This window comes from Cannabis sativa, chromosome 2 (assembly GCF_029168945.1).
Source record: "Cannabis sativa cultivar Pink pepper isolate KNU-18-1 chromosome 2, ASM2916894v1, whole genome shotgun sequence".
Classification (NCBI taxonomy): domain Eukaryota; kingdom Viridiplantae; phylum Streptophyta; class Magnoliopsida; order Rosales; family Cannabaceae; genus Cannabis; species Cannabis sativa.
In genome coordinates this window covers 91,695,343-91,709,781 of record NC_083602.1, presented here as the reverse complement: position 1 = coordinate 91,709,781, position 14,439 = coordinate 91,695,343, and the positions used below count along the sequence as shown (strand labels likewise).

General features: G+C 33.1%; 3 protein-coding genes and 1 non-coding gene across 5 annotated transcripts; 3 read left to right on the top strand and 1 right to left on the bottom strand.

Moving 5' to 3' along the window:
• Window positions 1-2,156: 2,156 nt before the first annotated feature.
• Window positions 2,157-2,259, top strand: LOC115721575 (U6 spliceosomal RNA). Its single transcript, XR_004012590.1, has one exon. It is a non-coding gene; the product is annotated as a U6 spliceosomal RNA (small nuclear RNA).
• A 6,394-nt stretch (window positions 2,260-8,653) lies between these two features.
• Window positions 8,654-9,973, top strand: LOC115718928 (putative F-box protein At1g47790). Its single transcript, XM_030647757.2, has one exon. It carries the CDS (start codon window positions 8,654-8,656, stop codon window positions 9,299-9,301), a length of 648 nt encoding a protein of 215 aa, XP_030503617.2. The 3' UTR covers window positions 9,302-9,973.
• LOC133035198 (uncharacterized) lies at window positions 9,374-9,973 on the top strand. Its single transcript, XM_061111063.1, has one exon. It carries the CDS (start codon window positions 9,374-9,376, stop codon window positions 9,812-9,814), a length of 441 nt encoding a protein of 146 aa, XP_060967046.1. The 3' UTR covers window positions 9,815-9,973.
• On the bottom strand, window positions 9,944-13,824 carry LOC115718926 (uncharacterized). 2 transcript variants are annotated; one of them, XM_030647752.2, is made up of 8 exons: window positions 13,745-13,824; window positions 12,753-13,476; window positions 12,591-12,668; window positions 12,261-12,504; window positions 11,429-11,519; window positions 11,005-11,143; window positions 10,449-10,877; window positions 9,944-10,370 (listed from the first exon to the last, which is right to left on the bottom strand). In XM_030647752.2, exons 2-8 carry the CDS (start codon window positions 13,323-13,325, stop codon window positions 10,161-10,163), a joined length of 1,764 nt encoding a protein of 587 aa, XP_030503612.2. In that variant the 5' UTR covers window positions 13,326-13,476; window positions 13,745-13,824; the 3' UTR covers window positions 9,944-10,160. The 2 variants fall into 2 exon arrangements, with proteins under 2 accessions (XP_030503612.2, XP_060967044.1); XM_061111061.1 differs by having other exon boundaries at window positions 13,590-13,752.
• Between the last annotated feature and the right edge of the window lie 615 nt (window positions 13,825-14,439).

Here is a 14,439-nt window from a genome sequence, read left to right as displayed (position 1 = left end):
TAATCTTCATATTCATGTCTTAATAGTAAGAATTCATTGTGACTAGTGGTGAAAAATATTTCGAGATTGGTCCGGACCACATTTCACATAAGGGTACCACGATCAGAAAAGAGGGATTTTCACAATTTCGATTAAAATGATTGTTAGTCCTTGAAAACTACTTTTTCTCTCAACGTCTCCAATAGAAAAATGATGCATAATGGTCGTGGCTTTGTCCTTGTGGAATTTCATGATTTTTCGAGATGTGTAGGTTGAGATTTTAAAAGAACACTAGCGAGTGTAAGAGTAAGGAAAAAACTTGTTAAAATTTACCCTGAAACGAAGAAAATTTTCAATATTTTAATTAGGGGCCATTTTGACAAAATTTAACGCGAAACCAATCTTCATATTCACGTCTTAGTAGTACAAATTCATTGTGACTAGTAGCAAAAAATATTCCAAGATAGGTCCAGGCTACATTTCACAAAGGGGTAACACTATTAGAAATGTGAAATTTTGACTATTTCGACTTAAATGATTGTTAGTACATGAAAACTAATTTTTCTCTCAATGTTTCCAATAGAAAAGTGATGCACAACGGTCTTGGCTTTGTCCACGTGAAATTTCACGATTTTTCGAGATGTGTAGGGTGAGATTTCAAGAGAACACTAACAAGTGTAAGAGTAAGGAAAAAACTTGTTAAAATTTATCCTACAGAGAAAAATATTTTAAAATTTTTAATTAGGAGGCAATTTTAACAAAATTTAATGCAAATCCAATCTTCATATTCACGTCTTAATTTTACGAATTCATTATGACTAGTTAGTGCATGAAAACTACTTTTTCTCTCAAACGTGTCTAATAGAAAAGTGATTCACAACGGTCTTGGTTTTGTTCCGTAAAATTTTACGATTTTTCGAGATGTGTAATGTGAGATTTTAAGAGAACACTAACGAGTGAAAGAATAAGAAAAAAAACTTGTTAAAATTTATCCTGAAAAGAAGAATATTTTTAATTATTTAATATTTTTAATTATTTAATTAGGAGGCCATTTTAACAAAATTTAACTCAAAACTACTCTTCTTATTCACGTCTTAGTAGTACCAATTCATTGTGACGAGTGAGCATAAATATTCTGAGATGGTCCGGGCGATATTTCACAAAGGAGTACCACTATCAGAAATGTGAGATTTTTACTATTTCAATAAAAATGATTGTTAGTGCTTGAAAACTAGGTTTTCGCTTAACGTAACTAATAGAAAAATGATTGACAACAATCTTGGCTTCCTCCCACGAAATTAATCTTCATATTCACGTCTTAGTAGTACGAATTCATTGTGACTAATGCGAAAAAATACTTCGAGCTGGGTCCAGTAATATACTATAATATCTAATTTCTTTAGGGAATTTATGTTGAGTCTCTTTGGCTTAGTTTACTATTTTCCAATGATACATATTTTTTTTTTAATAAAAGCTGATAACTTTATTTAAAACAATTCTTGCGCAATTACATCACTAATGTTATTCGGAACAGTGTCCACCAAATAACTACGCTCATCATATAACCATGAGACTCGGGCAAGACCATGAGCCACACGGTTAGCAGAACGTTTAACAAAACGTAAACAAACATAATTCAAATTTGAAATTATTCTCTTGCATTCTGCAATGCAACAACCGAAAGGAGAATTAGTATTCACCGAGCTCCGAAAAGCTTGAACTGTTATGAGGCTATCCGATTCCACAGTGACACGAGAAAGCTTTAATTCCTACCTCTTTCACACCAAGAGCCTCAGCAAGAGCCGGATTAACACAACCATCCCAAGACCCCGTTCTCGCCTGCAAGACTTGGCTCCAGAATCACGGAGAACTCAACCGTACCCAAATTTATTTTAATTATATATGCTTTTGGCACTCATAAAATATAGAAACTTTTATTTAAGTCTTTACAAAAAACGACAGAAAACATAAGAGAACGACACATAAGTCAGTCACTCATCCAAAGCATAGCAGGCTCTGTTTGTATTGGGCCGGACTTTACCAACAACAAATTTGTTACCTTGTAAATAACGGCCCACAGATTTGATTTGTACAAAGTACAAATTCTAACTGTCCCACATCGCCAATATAACATTTCCTTAGAGTGTTTATATATCCTTACCTCAGTCTTGTTGCTTGTCCCTTCGGGGACATCCGATAAAATTGGAACGATACAGAGAAGATTAGCATGGCCCCTGCGCAAGGATGACACGCACAAATCGAGAAATGGTCCAAATTTTTTTCTTTGAATCCAAACTCCTGATTCAGTTTCATCTAAATTCCAGGTTGGAGCTTCTTCTTCAAGTGATTTTATTTTTAATTTCTATTTCTTGAGTTCATACTAGCAATGATGCTGTTTCTTGATTGATTCATGTGTTTTAATCAAAGCTTCCACTAAGAGGCACAATGCACAAATCTTGACTATCCAAATTTAGAGTGAGAGTTGCCTTTTTTATCTTATCATTAACAAAAACAATATCATTATCATCTTTGACGTTCAACTTATTCACTAACTCACTAAGCAACTACTGAGTATTGCTGTTGAAGAAGAGAAGACAAGCACAGGAACTGAGTGAGTAATTGATTTTAAAATGTGTTATGGAGACTACTTTTCATGTACTGCTCTGGTGCATTATGCTTTCTTTCTTTGTTTCAGGTCTTAATGTCACAATTTGGTCAACTTTATAATATATAATATGTACAGAGTAAAGTTGGTAATAAGTTTGTGTAGATAATTCATTGATCATAAAATGCATGAGAGTGTGGCAAACAAGCTTGTTCTTCTTCAGTGAAATATTTCACTAAGAAAGAAATGGTTGTGGAAATTCTTCACTATATGTTATACTAATCACTATCACTTATTGTTTAAAACTTGAATCGTATCCATTATAAAACCTCTAAAAGTATTTCCTAATCAATATCACTCATAATTCAGCCAGCTAAAAATGAAAAAAAAAAAAAAAGTCTTATATATGAGTTATTTTGTGATAGAGAAATTAAATAAATAGGACGGTGGGAAGAAGCTTGTATTGGAAATATGAATTGTCTATTGAGAAGACAAGTATTGGAAATATGAATTGACAATTATTCTTCTTGTATTGGGAAGTCCTACAGTTGTTTGGGGTTTTCAAAAAGGTGTATTGTATTGTTTCTATGTAATCATAATTATGGTATTGGTTGGTTCAGTTCAATGTATTATTTGCTTTTATAATTTACCTATATATATATATATATGAGAGTTCTGAACAATAAGAATAGCTCATAGAAAAATTCAAGAGAAATACCATTTTTTTTATTTATTTTGTTTGTGTTGTCTTCCTTCTTCTGGGTTCTTTTTCTGGTTTGAGTTAGAAACCAGAGTAGAAAAGGAAGTAGAGGAAGAGCTTAATCATACAGAAATACAGAAATTAAGGTCAGCCACTCACTTCACTTCTGAATTTACTGTCATTTTCTTAATTTCCATTTTTTTTTACTGTTTTCATTTTCAACTGAACAAAATCTTTGAAGTTTGGATTTTTCTGTCATGATGTTTTAGTATATTTTGTCCTATGAATGAACAATTGCACCTTTTTATAATCTTATTCCTTTTTTAAAGTTAATAATTTTGATTATAAGCTTAGTTTGATCATTCATGGCAGAAATGGTGAGATTTTGTGATTTGCCAAGTGAAGTTGTGGAGAAAATCATGTTGTTGGTACCTGCAGATTCTCTAGTAGAATGTAAATCTGTGAACAAGTTTTGGTATTCTTTTATTTCCACTTTCATCAACGATCCAAAATTTGCAGCTAAGCACCTCCTCAATACCAAAAGCGAATCTTCCATATCCTTTCTTTGTTTCGAAGACCCTTCCCCCATGACGATCATCGCATGATCACATACCCATTGCTCAATATAGTCCATGTTGATGGTAATGATGAAGGTGCTGATGATGATGACACTATAATCCATGATGATGATGATGATGATGACACTATAATCAATGATAATGATTATGTCACTATAATCCATGGCGATGATGATGTTGTCACTATTATCCTTGAAGATGATGATGATGTTGTCACTATTATCCTTGAAGATGATGATGGTGGTGGTAAGAAGAATCATTTTAGAACTGTCAAAGCAGATCTAACTATACCACATTTGAATATGAATCGATGGGTTTACATATATCACTGTGATGGACTTCTTTTGCTAGTAAAAGATGGTACCGAGGAGACTATAACTATGGCGTTGTGTAATCCTGCTTTGAAAGAATTCATTATTCTCCCACAACCAAAGAATAGTGTTACGTTTAAAGCTCATCACCACATAGGATTTGAACATGATTCTAGAAACAACAAATACAAATGTGTTTCCATTTGGCTCAGTAACGAAGACGAATGTAAAGTTGAGGTATACACAGTGGGTTCTGATTCTTGGAGAGAGATCAACATGTCTCAAGACGTAATGGATTATATAGTGCATACTGAACTATGCAATGCTGTATGTTTTGGAGGTGTTTGTTACTGGTATATTAGCCAACCTGGAATTGATAAGATCCTCAGTTTTGATATGAGTAGTGAGGAATTTCGTATGATAGATTTACCAGATTTTGAACATTTTTATGCTGCGGAAGATTTCTTGGTTTCTTATAGTACGCGCTTGGCAGTGTGGAATGATTCTGTTGTGATGTATTTGGCCCCTGATTTCACATGGGGGAATAAGTTAATCTTTTTTGTCTTCACCATGGATAAAGGCGTAGCAGGTGGTTGGACCAAATATGTGCAGATTGGACCACTAGAGAAGTATTACAATAACTTACTACCATTTTGGAAGAATGATGAGATTCTGATGGAAGTCTTTGTAGATGATACGCGCGTATATTACTTGGCTTCTTGCAACATTCGTACTGGAAAGTTAAGAAATGTTTTTGGTATAGATAGAAAACTAAAGATATATTATAATTCGTTTTGTTTGTATGAAAAAAGTCTGGTTTCTATTAGGTAGGAGGGAGTGAAGGAAATTTAATTTCCAAACTCTCTGGTTTGGCTCTAGAAGTGTAGAGACTAAAATGTTATTTGTTTAGTTTGATTTTATGATTTAAACATTATCTATGTAATGAAATGAAGTCATTATTGATGCCTTTCACAGTTTTTTTTATTACTTTGATATATAGTTTAAACATAAGAATATTTGTTGAAAAAGATAATCTCTTTTACTGGTTTACTGGTTAGACTTTGTAGGAATAGGACAATAAAATGTGAATTCCCCCAAATGGTTCTAAATTTCATGTTGGTCTTTTTGGAAGGCAACAAAAAATGAGCTTATTTGGATTTGGAAATGAGTGTGAATGTGATCCTCAAATCCATGGAAATGAACTCTCCATCAAGAACCAACCACGCCCAACCGAGGCTGCCCGGAACAGTTTTTCATCTCCATGATAATACTTGACTATCAACAATAAAGAATTATAACAAAGTTATATTGATTGATTATATCATAAAAGAAAACTCTCAAGTCTCAATTCATTACATACAATACAAAAACTCATTTGGAGCTTTGACATATTCTTATTTATACATGTTTCATGTTTATATCACATTTTCATTTACCACAAAGTTTAACTAGGACACTTAAATATAGAAATCAGTTGTAAGATGGTTCTTGACGCTCAAAGGCTCAAACACAGTCACTATCACTACTTAATTCCCATGGTGAGATTTTGTTGAGCAACTCAACTCTTGCTATTGATCTTTCTTGACAACACAACACAACACAGTCACTATCACTAAGGTTATTGTTCTTTCTACGTCATAATTATTGGTGGGTTTAATGTATTTGGGGAGTTTTGTAAGACTTGCTTAGTCATGGAAATTTTTGAACTGAATTATATAGTAAAGAAATCATTTTTATTTATTTGTTTCTTCTTTCTTCTTTTCTGCTTTTAAATTTGCAAGGGTTAAAAACAAGATTGAAAAGGAAGAGGAAGAAGAGCTTAATCATACACAAATTAAGGTTAGCCACTCATTTTTGTATTTATTATCTCTCTTTTTTTTTCTAGGTTAATCATATAGGTTTTTTACTGGATATAGTAGTATGTTGTGTTCTATAGTACACCTTTTTGTACAAGTGATGCCATGTGTAGGTTATTAGTTTTGATTATAAGCTTATATTGATCATTCATGGCAGAAATAATGGCGAGTTTTTTTGATTTGCCAAGTGAAGTTTTGGAGAAAATCATGTTGTTGGTACCTCCAGATTCTCTGATAGAGTGTAAATCTGTGAACAAGTTCTTGTATTCTTGTATTTCGACTTTCATCAACGATCCAAAATTTGTAGCCAAGCACCTCCTCATTACCAAAAACCAGTCTTCTATGTCCTTACTTTGTTTCAAAGACCCTTCCCCCCATGATGATCATCGCTTGATCACATACCCATTGCTTACTATCATCCATGATGATGATGATGTTGAAAACGATGATGTTATAACTGTTACAGAAGCTCTCACTATACCACATTTTCTTAATGAGAAGTACAAGAATGTGGCGCATCATTTAGATTCTCCCAGAACCAAAGAATGTTAAATTTGAAGCTCATCACCACATAGGATTTGAACTTGATTCCAAAAACAACAAATACAAATGTGTTTCCATTTGGCTCAGTTCTGATTCTTGGAGAGAGATCAATTCATGTCTCAAGAGGTAATGGATTATATAGTGCATACTGAACTATGCAATGCTGTATGTTTTGGAGGTTTTTGTTATTGGTGTATGAAACAAGATTCAATCGAAATGATCCTCAGTTTTGATATGAGTAGTGAGGAATTTGGTATGATAGATTTGCCAGATTTAGAACCTCTTTTTGAAAATGAAGATTGGTTCGATACTTATCATCTATGCCTTGTAGTGTGGAATCATTCTGTTGTGATGTCTTTGGCTCCCTTTTTTGGGGATACCCGCAATCTTGATGACAACATCCTTTTTATCTTCACCATGTATGAATCTGCAGGAGGTGCTTGGAAGAATAATGAGATTCTAATGGAAGTCTTTGAAGATGATATACGCGTAAATCACTTGGCTTCTTGCAACATTCACACCGAAGAGTTAAGAAATGTTGCTTTTGATCTAGATAGAGAAATACACATATTTTATGATTCAGTTTGTCTATATGAAAAGAGTTTGATTTCTATAAGGAGAGGATGAAGAAGTTTAACTATGGCAGCCAGGCATGTGTTCAAGATTTATATGAAACACGAATTTGAGGAGATTTTTGTGAAGAAGGTGATTTTGGATCCTCATGATCATCATCATCAGTAGTTAAACTTTGTCCATAATTAGTAATTATTTAATCAAAGGTTCCACTAAGAGGCACAATGCACAAATCTTGAATATCCAAATTGAGATTTTTATCTTATCATTATCATCTTTGATGTTCAACTTTTTCACTAACTCACTAACCAACTACTGAAGAAGAGAAGACAAGTACTGACTGAGTGAGTAATTGATTTTGAAATGTGTTATGGAGAATACTTTTCATGTACTGCTCTGGTGCAATATAATATAGATATATATATATATATATATATACAGGAGTACAGTTAGTAAGAAGTTTGTGTTGATTATTTTATTGATCATAAAATGCATGAGAGTGTGACAAACAAGCTTATTCTTCTTCAGTTGTTTGTAAGACAGAAAAGGTTGTGAAAATCCTTCACTATATATAATATCACTCATAATTCAGCCAACAAAGGTTAGTCATACAGAAACTAAGGTTAGTCACTCACTTCACTTCTCTATTTATTATCATTTTCTCAATTTTCATTTTTTTCTTTTACTGTTTTCATTTTCAACTGAACAAAAATCTTTGAAGCTTCGATTTTTCTGTCATGTGTTACTATTGCACTTTTTCATAATCTGACGCTTAGTTTTGATTTAAAGCTTAGTGTGATCATTTTAAGCCATTTTTCTCAACCATAATGATTTTCGTCGTATACAAAAACGACACAAAACATTAGAAAACGACAGTTAATAACATGTCACTCATTTTCAAACAGTACTTGTTAGGATTAGTTGGAATTCTGTTATTTAAGCTTTGTATTAAGTTAGTTATAGGTTGTTAAGGGTTGTTTTGTCCAGCTGTACATTTCTGTTACAGCTATTCTTGATTTTATTATGGGCTATATAAAGCTCTTTCCCTTTTGTAAAACAATTATTCAAGAAAGTACTATATATTACTTTCGAACCAAGCTTCCTTCCATGGTGTGAGTGAGCAACTGATCCAACTCTTATGCTATAGAAGACAAGTACTGAGTGAGTAATTGATTTTGGAATTTTATTTGCAGCAATCGATTCATTCAACTCCATTTTTAAACCAACACCTTTTAACTTCATTTCATACCCACCATTGTTGATTACATGCATTTTTGTTTTTAATTTGTTAGGGTTAAACACCAGGTTGAAAAGGAAGAAGAGGAAGAGCTTAATCATACACAAATTAAGGTCAGCTACTCACTTCACTTCACTTCTGTACTATTTTTATTTTCATTTATCTTTCAAATAGGTTTTTTGATATTGTGGTCTTGAGTTTTTAGTATATTCTGTCTTTATGAACAAACAAGTTTTGATTAGTTTTGATTAAAAGCTTAGTTTGATCATTCATGGCAGAAATGGCTAGATTTTCTGATTTGCCAAGTGAGGTTGTGGCGAAAATCATGTTGTTGATACCTGCAGATTGTTTAGTAGAGTTTAAATTGATGAACAAGTTTTGGTATTCTTGTATTTCAACGTTCATCGACAATCCAATATTTGTGGCCAAACACCTTCTCATGACCAAAAACCAGTCTTCTATGTCCTTACTTTGTTTCAAAGTGCCTTCCCCCGGTGTCGATAATCGCTTAATCGAATACTCATTGCTCACTATAATCCATGATGATGATGATGATGATGATGGTAAGAAGGATCATTTTATAACTGTCACAGAAGATCTAACTTTACCACGTTTGGATATGAATCGATGGGATAGCATGTTTCACTGTGATGGACTCCTTTTGCTAGCAAATTATGGTCTCAAGACTATGGTGTTATGTAATCCTACTTTGAAAGAATTCATGATTCTCCCAAAACCAAAGAATGCTAGCATTGAATCTATTCCCATTATAGATTTTGGACATGATTCTAGAAACAACAAATACAAATGTGTTGCTATTTGGCTCGATCATAATAAATGTTGTGTTCAGGTTTACACAGTGGGTTCTGATTCTTGGAAAGAGATCAACATATCTCAAGTCATAATGCAGTATATTTGAGGTAAACAAGTATCTGATGATGTATGTTGTGGAGGTGTTTGTTACTGGTGTATTGCCCAAGATGAAACTGAAATGATCCTCAGTTTTGATATGAGTAATGAGAAATTTCGTATAATAGAATTGCCAGATTTTGATGCTTTGGGTGATGGAGACTGGGACCCCGAAGATTATTCGCTTCGCCTTGCAGTGTGGAATGATTCGGTTGTGATGTGTTTCACCCCTATTGGTCAGAGTATTCTTTCTATCTTCATCTTGAAGAAAGACGTAACAGGTGATTATTTTTGGACTGGGGAGATTGGACCGCTAGAAAAGCATTCCGGACATTTTCTACCATTCTGGAAGAATGATGAGATTTTAATGGAAGTCTTTGACAATGATGGAAAACAACATTTGGTTTCTTGCAACATTCGTACTGAAGAGTTAAGAAGTGTTGATTATGATCTAGTTAAAAATGGAAGATTTTATGATACAGTTCCGATATATGAAAAGAGTCTGATTTCTATTAGGAGATGAAGAAGTTCATTTCCAAACACATCTCTGGTTTGGTTAGACTTGTAGAAATCAAGTTGATTTTCTGAACCAAGTTGTTTCTTGTTTAATTCATTGTACTTTGGAATATTAGACTGTTTGGAAACTTAAAAGTAGCACAATGGAAAATGAGAATTGAAATAATCACATATTTGTACATAAATGCTACAAATTATTATTCATTCTTAACATGATATATATGTTACACATATATTGCCCCAACTAAAATAAAAAAAAATATAACAAGACAGAAATTTTGCTAATGTTTTTAGCTAGATTGCCTCACAGCTCCATGAGAAATGTTGCCAAGAGTGTAAATCAAAAAACCCTTTTACTGGTTGGCCGATTTCATGAGTGAATCGATAGCTGTGTGAATCGAGCTTCGACGAGAAGTATTCTTACAGTGAACTAAAGAATGAGGTCCTCTCCATATGGACTTGGGATTATCAGGGAATAGAACTCCACACAAATCCAAAAGCATAGGATTTTCCAAAAGCTTAATCTGGTTAGCTTTAAATTTTTTATGTGATTCTTCGATTTCCTGAAACAAACAAAAATTATCATAAACTCTCTAACATGTTCCCTCAAGAGAATCATTATGATATTACTTAATGAATACCTTATTCTTATGTCGATCAACATCTGTCGTTAGTTCCTCATGCTGCATTGTTGTGTCTTCTTTTCGATGAGTATCGGATTGAATTCTGTCACCCGACTCCTCTCCTATTGCTTGTTGAGATCGTTTATCAGCGTCCTCGTTTGATTTATCAAACTGCTCTGGCGTTTCAACATTTTCTTCATTTGCGACCTCCACGCCATTCTCTCCATCTGCATCATCATCGTCGTCGTCATCATCCCCCTCCTCATCCTCGTCTTCATTCTCTTCCTCTTTTTCCTTCTCAGCCGAAGGTTGCGATTGCTGCTTAGATTCCTCCATTGTCCCTTCTTTCCTTTCTTCCCCTTCAGCAGTTGCATTTGGGTCTGCTGAAGATTCATCCATATCTGACGATGAATTTTCACCAGAAGGGCTTTCTGCCGGTGAAGATTCCTATAGAACAAACGAAACGAAACAAAATACTAAAGCAACTTCTTCCTGCAACTCAATTGGCCGGCCTTAAATTTCCCAAACATCTCAAAAGTAAATAAAAACTGTCAAATCATAAACCAATTGTTACCTCTTGCTTCAACTCTTGAGAAAGATTATTATCACTGCCTCCAATCTGACCTTTCGCTATTCGATCATTCTCCTCACGCTCCCTTCTACGACGCTTTAGAACACATATAGCACATAAACAATCGGCTTTATGACGCCTTCTGTAAGAAAATCAAGACACAAGAATTAGAACAACAAACTCTGCAGAAAACATAGCATAGAATAGTGAGACCAGCAAGAGGGGTTAGTTATCAAGCCCCCATATCTTTATATCTTTCTAACGTCTAACAATATATATCATTAACATTAAGTGCATGAATGAACATAACACTCACAATTTCTAAGGCTTTACATAATATTTGCAACTCAGGTGTCTTATTTGCAAGTGATAGTGAATCTTAACATAAACAGAAAATTGCAGATTTAAACAAGTAAAATGAACATACCCGCCCTTCTTTGATTTTTTCGAGTGACCACCTTTCACGTGTAATTTCCCCTGACTAGATAGTGCAGCCTTCTCTTGACTCCCTTCACCATCTAAAACAACGAAAATGTAATAATAGCTTAGACTAGATGTTATAACAAAAAAAGTCATCTTCATTCCAAATATTAACTAATGGACTGTATACATATTACAACAATTATTAAAACATAAATACACAAACACAGATCAAAGAATACACAAAAAGAAAACCTTTTTAAACATGTCAAGAGTGTGAAGAACAAAACAACATAATAGTAACTAAAGGGGTGAAAACGAGAAAACAGAGCTGGGTGGTCAGGGAGTATATAATATAATTTAAATATAAACACTGCCACTGAAATTTAGAATACAAATATCATATAATTGATGAGAATACAAACCAAAGCATATTACTGAAACAATATTATATATCTCAAAAACCCATTTTAAATTTTCTCCCAGAAGTTTGGGAGAAGCAAAAAACAGCTTTATACAGATATCTAAAAATAAATCGAAGAAAAAACTTGTAGGATCCAAATATTATTTATTCAAGTGTGTAAAAACCCAATCAAACAGATCAGATTAGTTACAGCTGTTATTCTTGTTAGCTTTCTGTTAGTCTTTGTACCCTGTAAATTTCTTTGCCTATAAATTAAGTCCTAATCTCTGAGCTTTGGAACTTTTGTAAAGCATCCGAGATACAAGAAGCTGGTATACCACACCATCTGTTGAAACATAAAGAATCTAACAGTAACTAGCTTACTTAAGAAAAATTGAATCAACAGAGAAGATTAGCATAGTCAAGAAGTCCTCACCCTCGGCTCCTCTTGATTGTCCGCTATACAATCCAGCTGCTGTCCAATACTTTGTAAAATTCTTCTTAACCCTTTTCAAAAGCTCTAAAATGTAGTCACCCTTATTGTTATACTTGTAACAGTTGCCCCAAATAAACTGTACATCTTTGAATACATCCTCAGAGTTAGAATACTTAACACCACTTTCAAGATTGCTACATATTGTTCCGAAATCCATTGGTGTGTCTATCACATCAAAATAATCCTGGTCTCACAAAAAAGAAAAACTCAATTTCAGCTTGAATGAATCTTCAACTTCACTTTGAAATACAGGTGTGTTTATATACTTACAGGAATTCCAAGAGCAATTGGATTAACAGGGGAATTGAACGGTTCAGCAGCATCCATTTTCATTACCTTTTGAATCACCTACAACAAGCAACATAAAAAACAATAAAAAACCAATGACACAATACTAATCGAAAACTACATTATCCAACAATTTCAACTAACCATAAGACAAGTATCTAACTCTTCCTTATCATATCGATGATCTCGAACCGGGGTCTTCAGTTCCTTTAATGGACTCTCTTCTCTTATTGTTGGAACATCATCATTATTAGCCTGTTTAATACTTGGTCCAAGAGACTTTGAAGACTTAATCTTTATGCTCCCAGCTTTCTTGGACGAATTCCCAAGTGTACTCAATGTAGCTTCAAGCAAAGAATTAGCACTATCTTCCATTTTCTCAGCAACCACAGCTTGTCTTTCCAACCCCATTTGCTGACTACTCTTATCAGTATCACTCTGTGTTGGAGCATCAGAAGAAGCAAGTTGGGACTCCATTATTTTTGGTTTTTTAAGCTTCACTTTAACAATCCCAAGTGGCTTCCCAACCCCTTTACCACTAACAACAAGATTGTTAGGCTGATCATTACCAGTTGAAGATGGTGTGTTGGGATTATCATCAAACTCATCCAAACCTGACTCATTTTCCACAGTTGAAACTTCTGCTTCTTTAACACTACTCACAGTCACAGATCCCTTTTTTGACTTCCCTTTCTTGTGCCCACGTTTGCGTTTCATCTTCTTATAATCAAATTATTATGCTAAATTACAATAAAAACCAGAATCCAAACCAAAGTTCAGTAATTTAAATTCAAACAAGCAATCCCAATATTGTAACTTGAATATAATCTCCAAAGCTTGAATCTTTCGCATCAGAAATCGAATCAACCTAAATGGGCAAAAGAAATTTTGAATTTTACAGAAGTTAAATTACAGAATAAGCACAAACAAGTTAATTAACTTCGAATCACAGATTATGAGTGTTAGAACCCTAAAATTTACCCCAATTGTAAAAATTTAGAGCGATTTGTCTGTTACGAATATGAGAATGACAGTCCGTCAATTAATTACAGAATTAAAATGTAAAAATAATTAATTTATTTAAAAAGAGAAAACACAATGAGAGGGAAGAAGATGAATATGTTTATTGTATGTACCTTTGTTTACGGTTTCGAAGGGTACGTTTCGTTTCGTCGTGTGTTTCTTTTTGTTTTTCTTTCTCAGTGACAAGTCATTATAATGGTCCTTTTATTGGGCCTATTGGGCCTGTTGAGCAGCCCAATATAGTTTAATTTAATTGGGCTCATACTAAGAGTTCCATTTAGCTTTGGGATTACTTAAAAAAAAATACAAAAACAACAAAAAAAAATTGTACAAAATTTTAAATATTTTACAGTTTTTAAGATTTTATTTACGTAAAATACGGTCTTTTAATGTATTTTTATGTTGTACTCTTGTTATTTTTTTTGTTAATTTTTTGTTATTTATATATTATTTTTGATATTGTTTTGTGGTTGTTTTGATGTTTTATTTTATTTTCTTGTGTTTTTATAGAATTCCATAAAAATGTTAAACATAAAACTAAAAAATTTACAAAAAAAATAGTAATTTATGTAATTTTACCACTATATATCTTTTGGAGTTTTACCACCTAATTTGAAATGAAAGATATTTATTACTTCCCCCACAACTACGTATTATAAATTAGTGTGAATCACTGATATATTATAAAATTAGTGTTATGAATAATTTCTTTTGAAATTAAACAAGATTTATACCAATATTTTTCTTTTGAAATAAAAAAATAGTCAATTGACTGATTCCCCTGTATTTAATCATTGTTAAATGAGGT

Bases quoted from the DNA above. Each gene is read 5' to 3' on its own strand.
- LOC133035198 (XM_061111063.1), top strand. From the start codon at position 9,374: ATGATCCTCAGTTTTGATATGAGTAATGAGAAATTTCGTATAATAGAA.
- LOC115718928 (XM_030647757.2), top strand. From the start codon at position 8,654: ATGGCAGAAATGGCTAGATTTTCTGATTTGCCAAGTGAGGTTGTGGCG.
- LOC115718926 (XM_030647752.2), bottom strand. From the start codon at position 13,325: ATGAAACGCAAACGTGGGCACAAGAAAGGGAAGTCAAAAAAGGGATCT. The intron at 11,144-11,428 runs GTATGTTCATTT...ATTTTCTTACAG, and splicing joins AAAAAATCAAAGAAGGGCGG to AAGGCGTCATAAAGCCGATT. The intron at 10,371-10,448 runs GTATTCATTAAG...TGTTTGTTTCAG, and splicing joins TTGATCGACATAAGAATAAG to GAAATCGAAGAATCACATAA.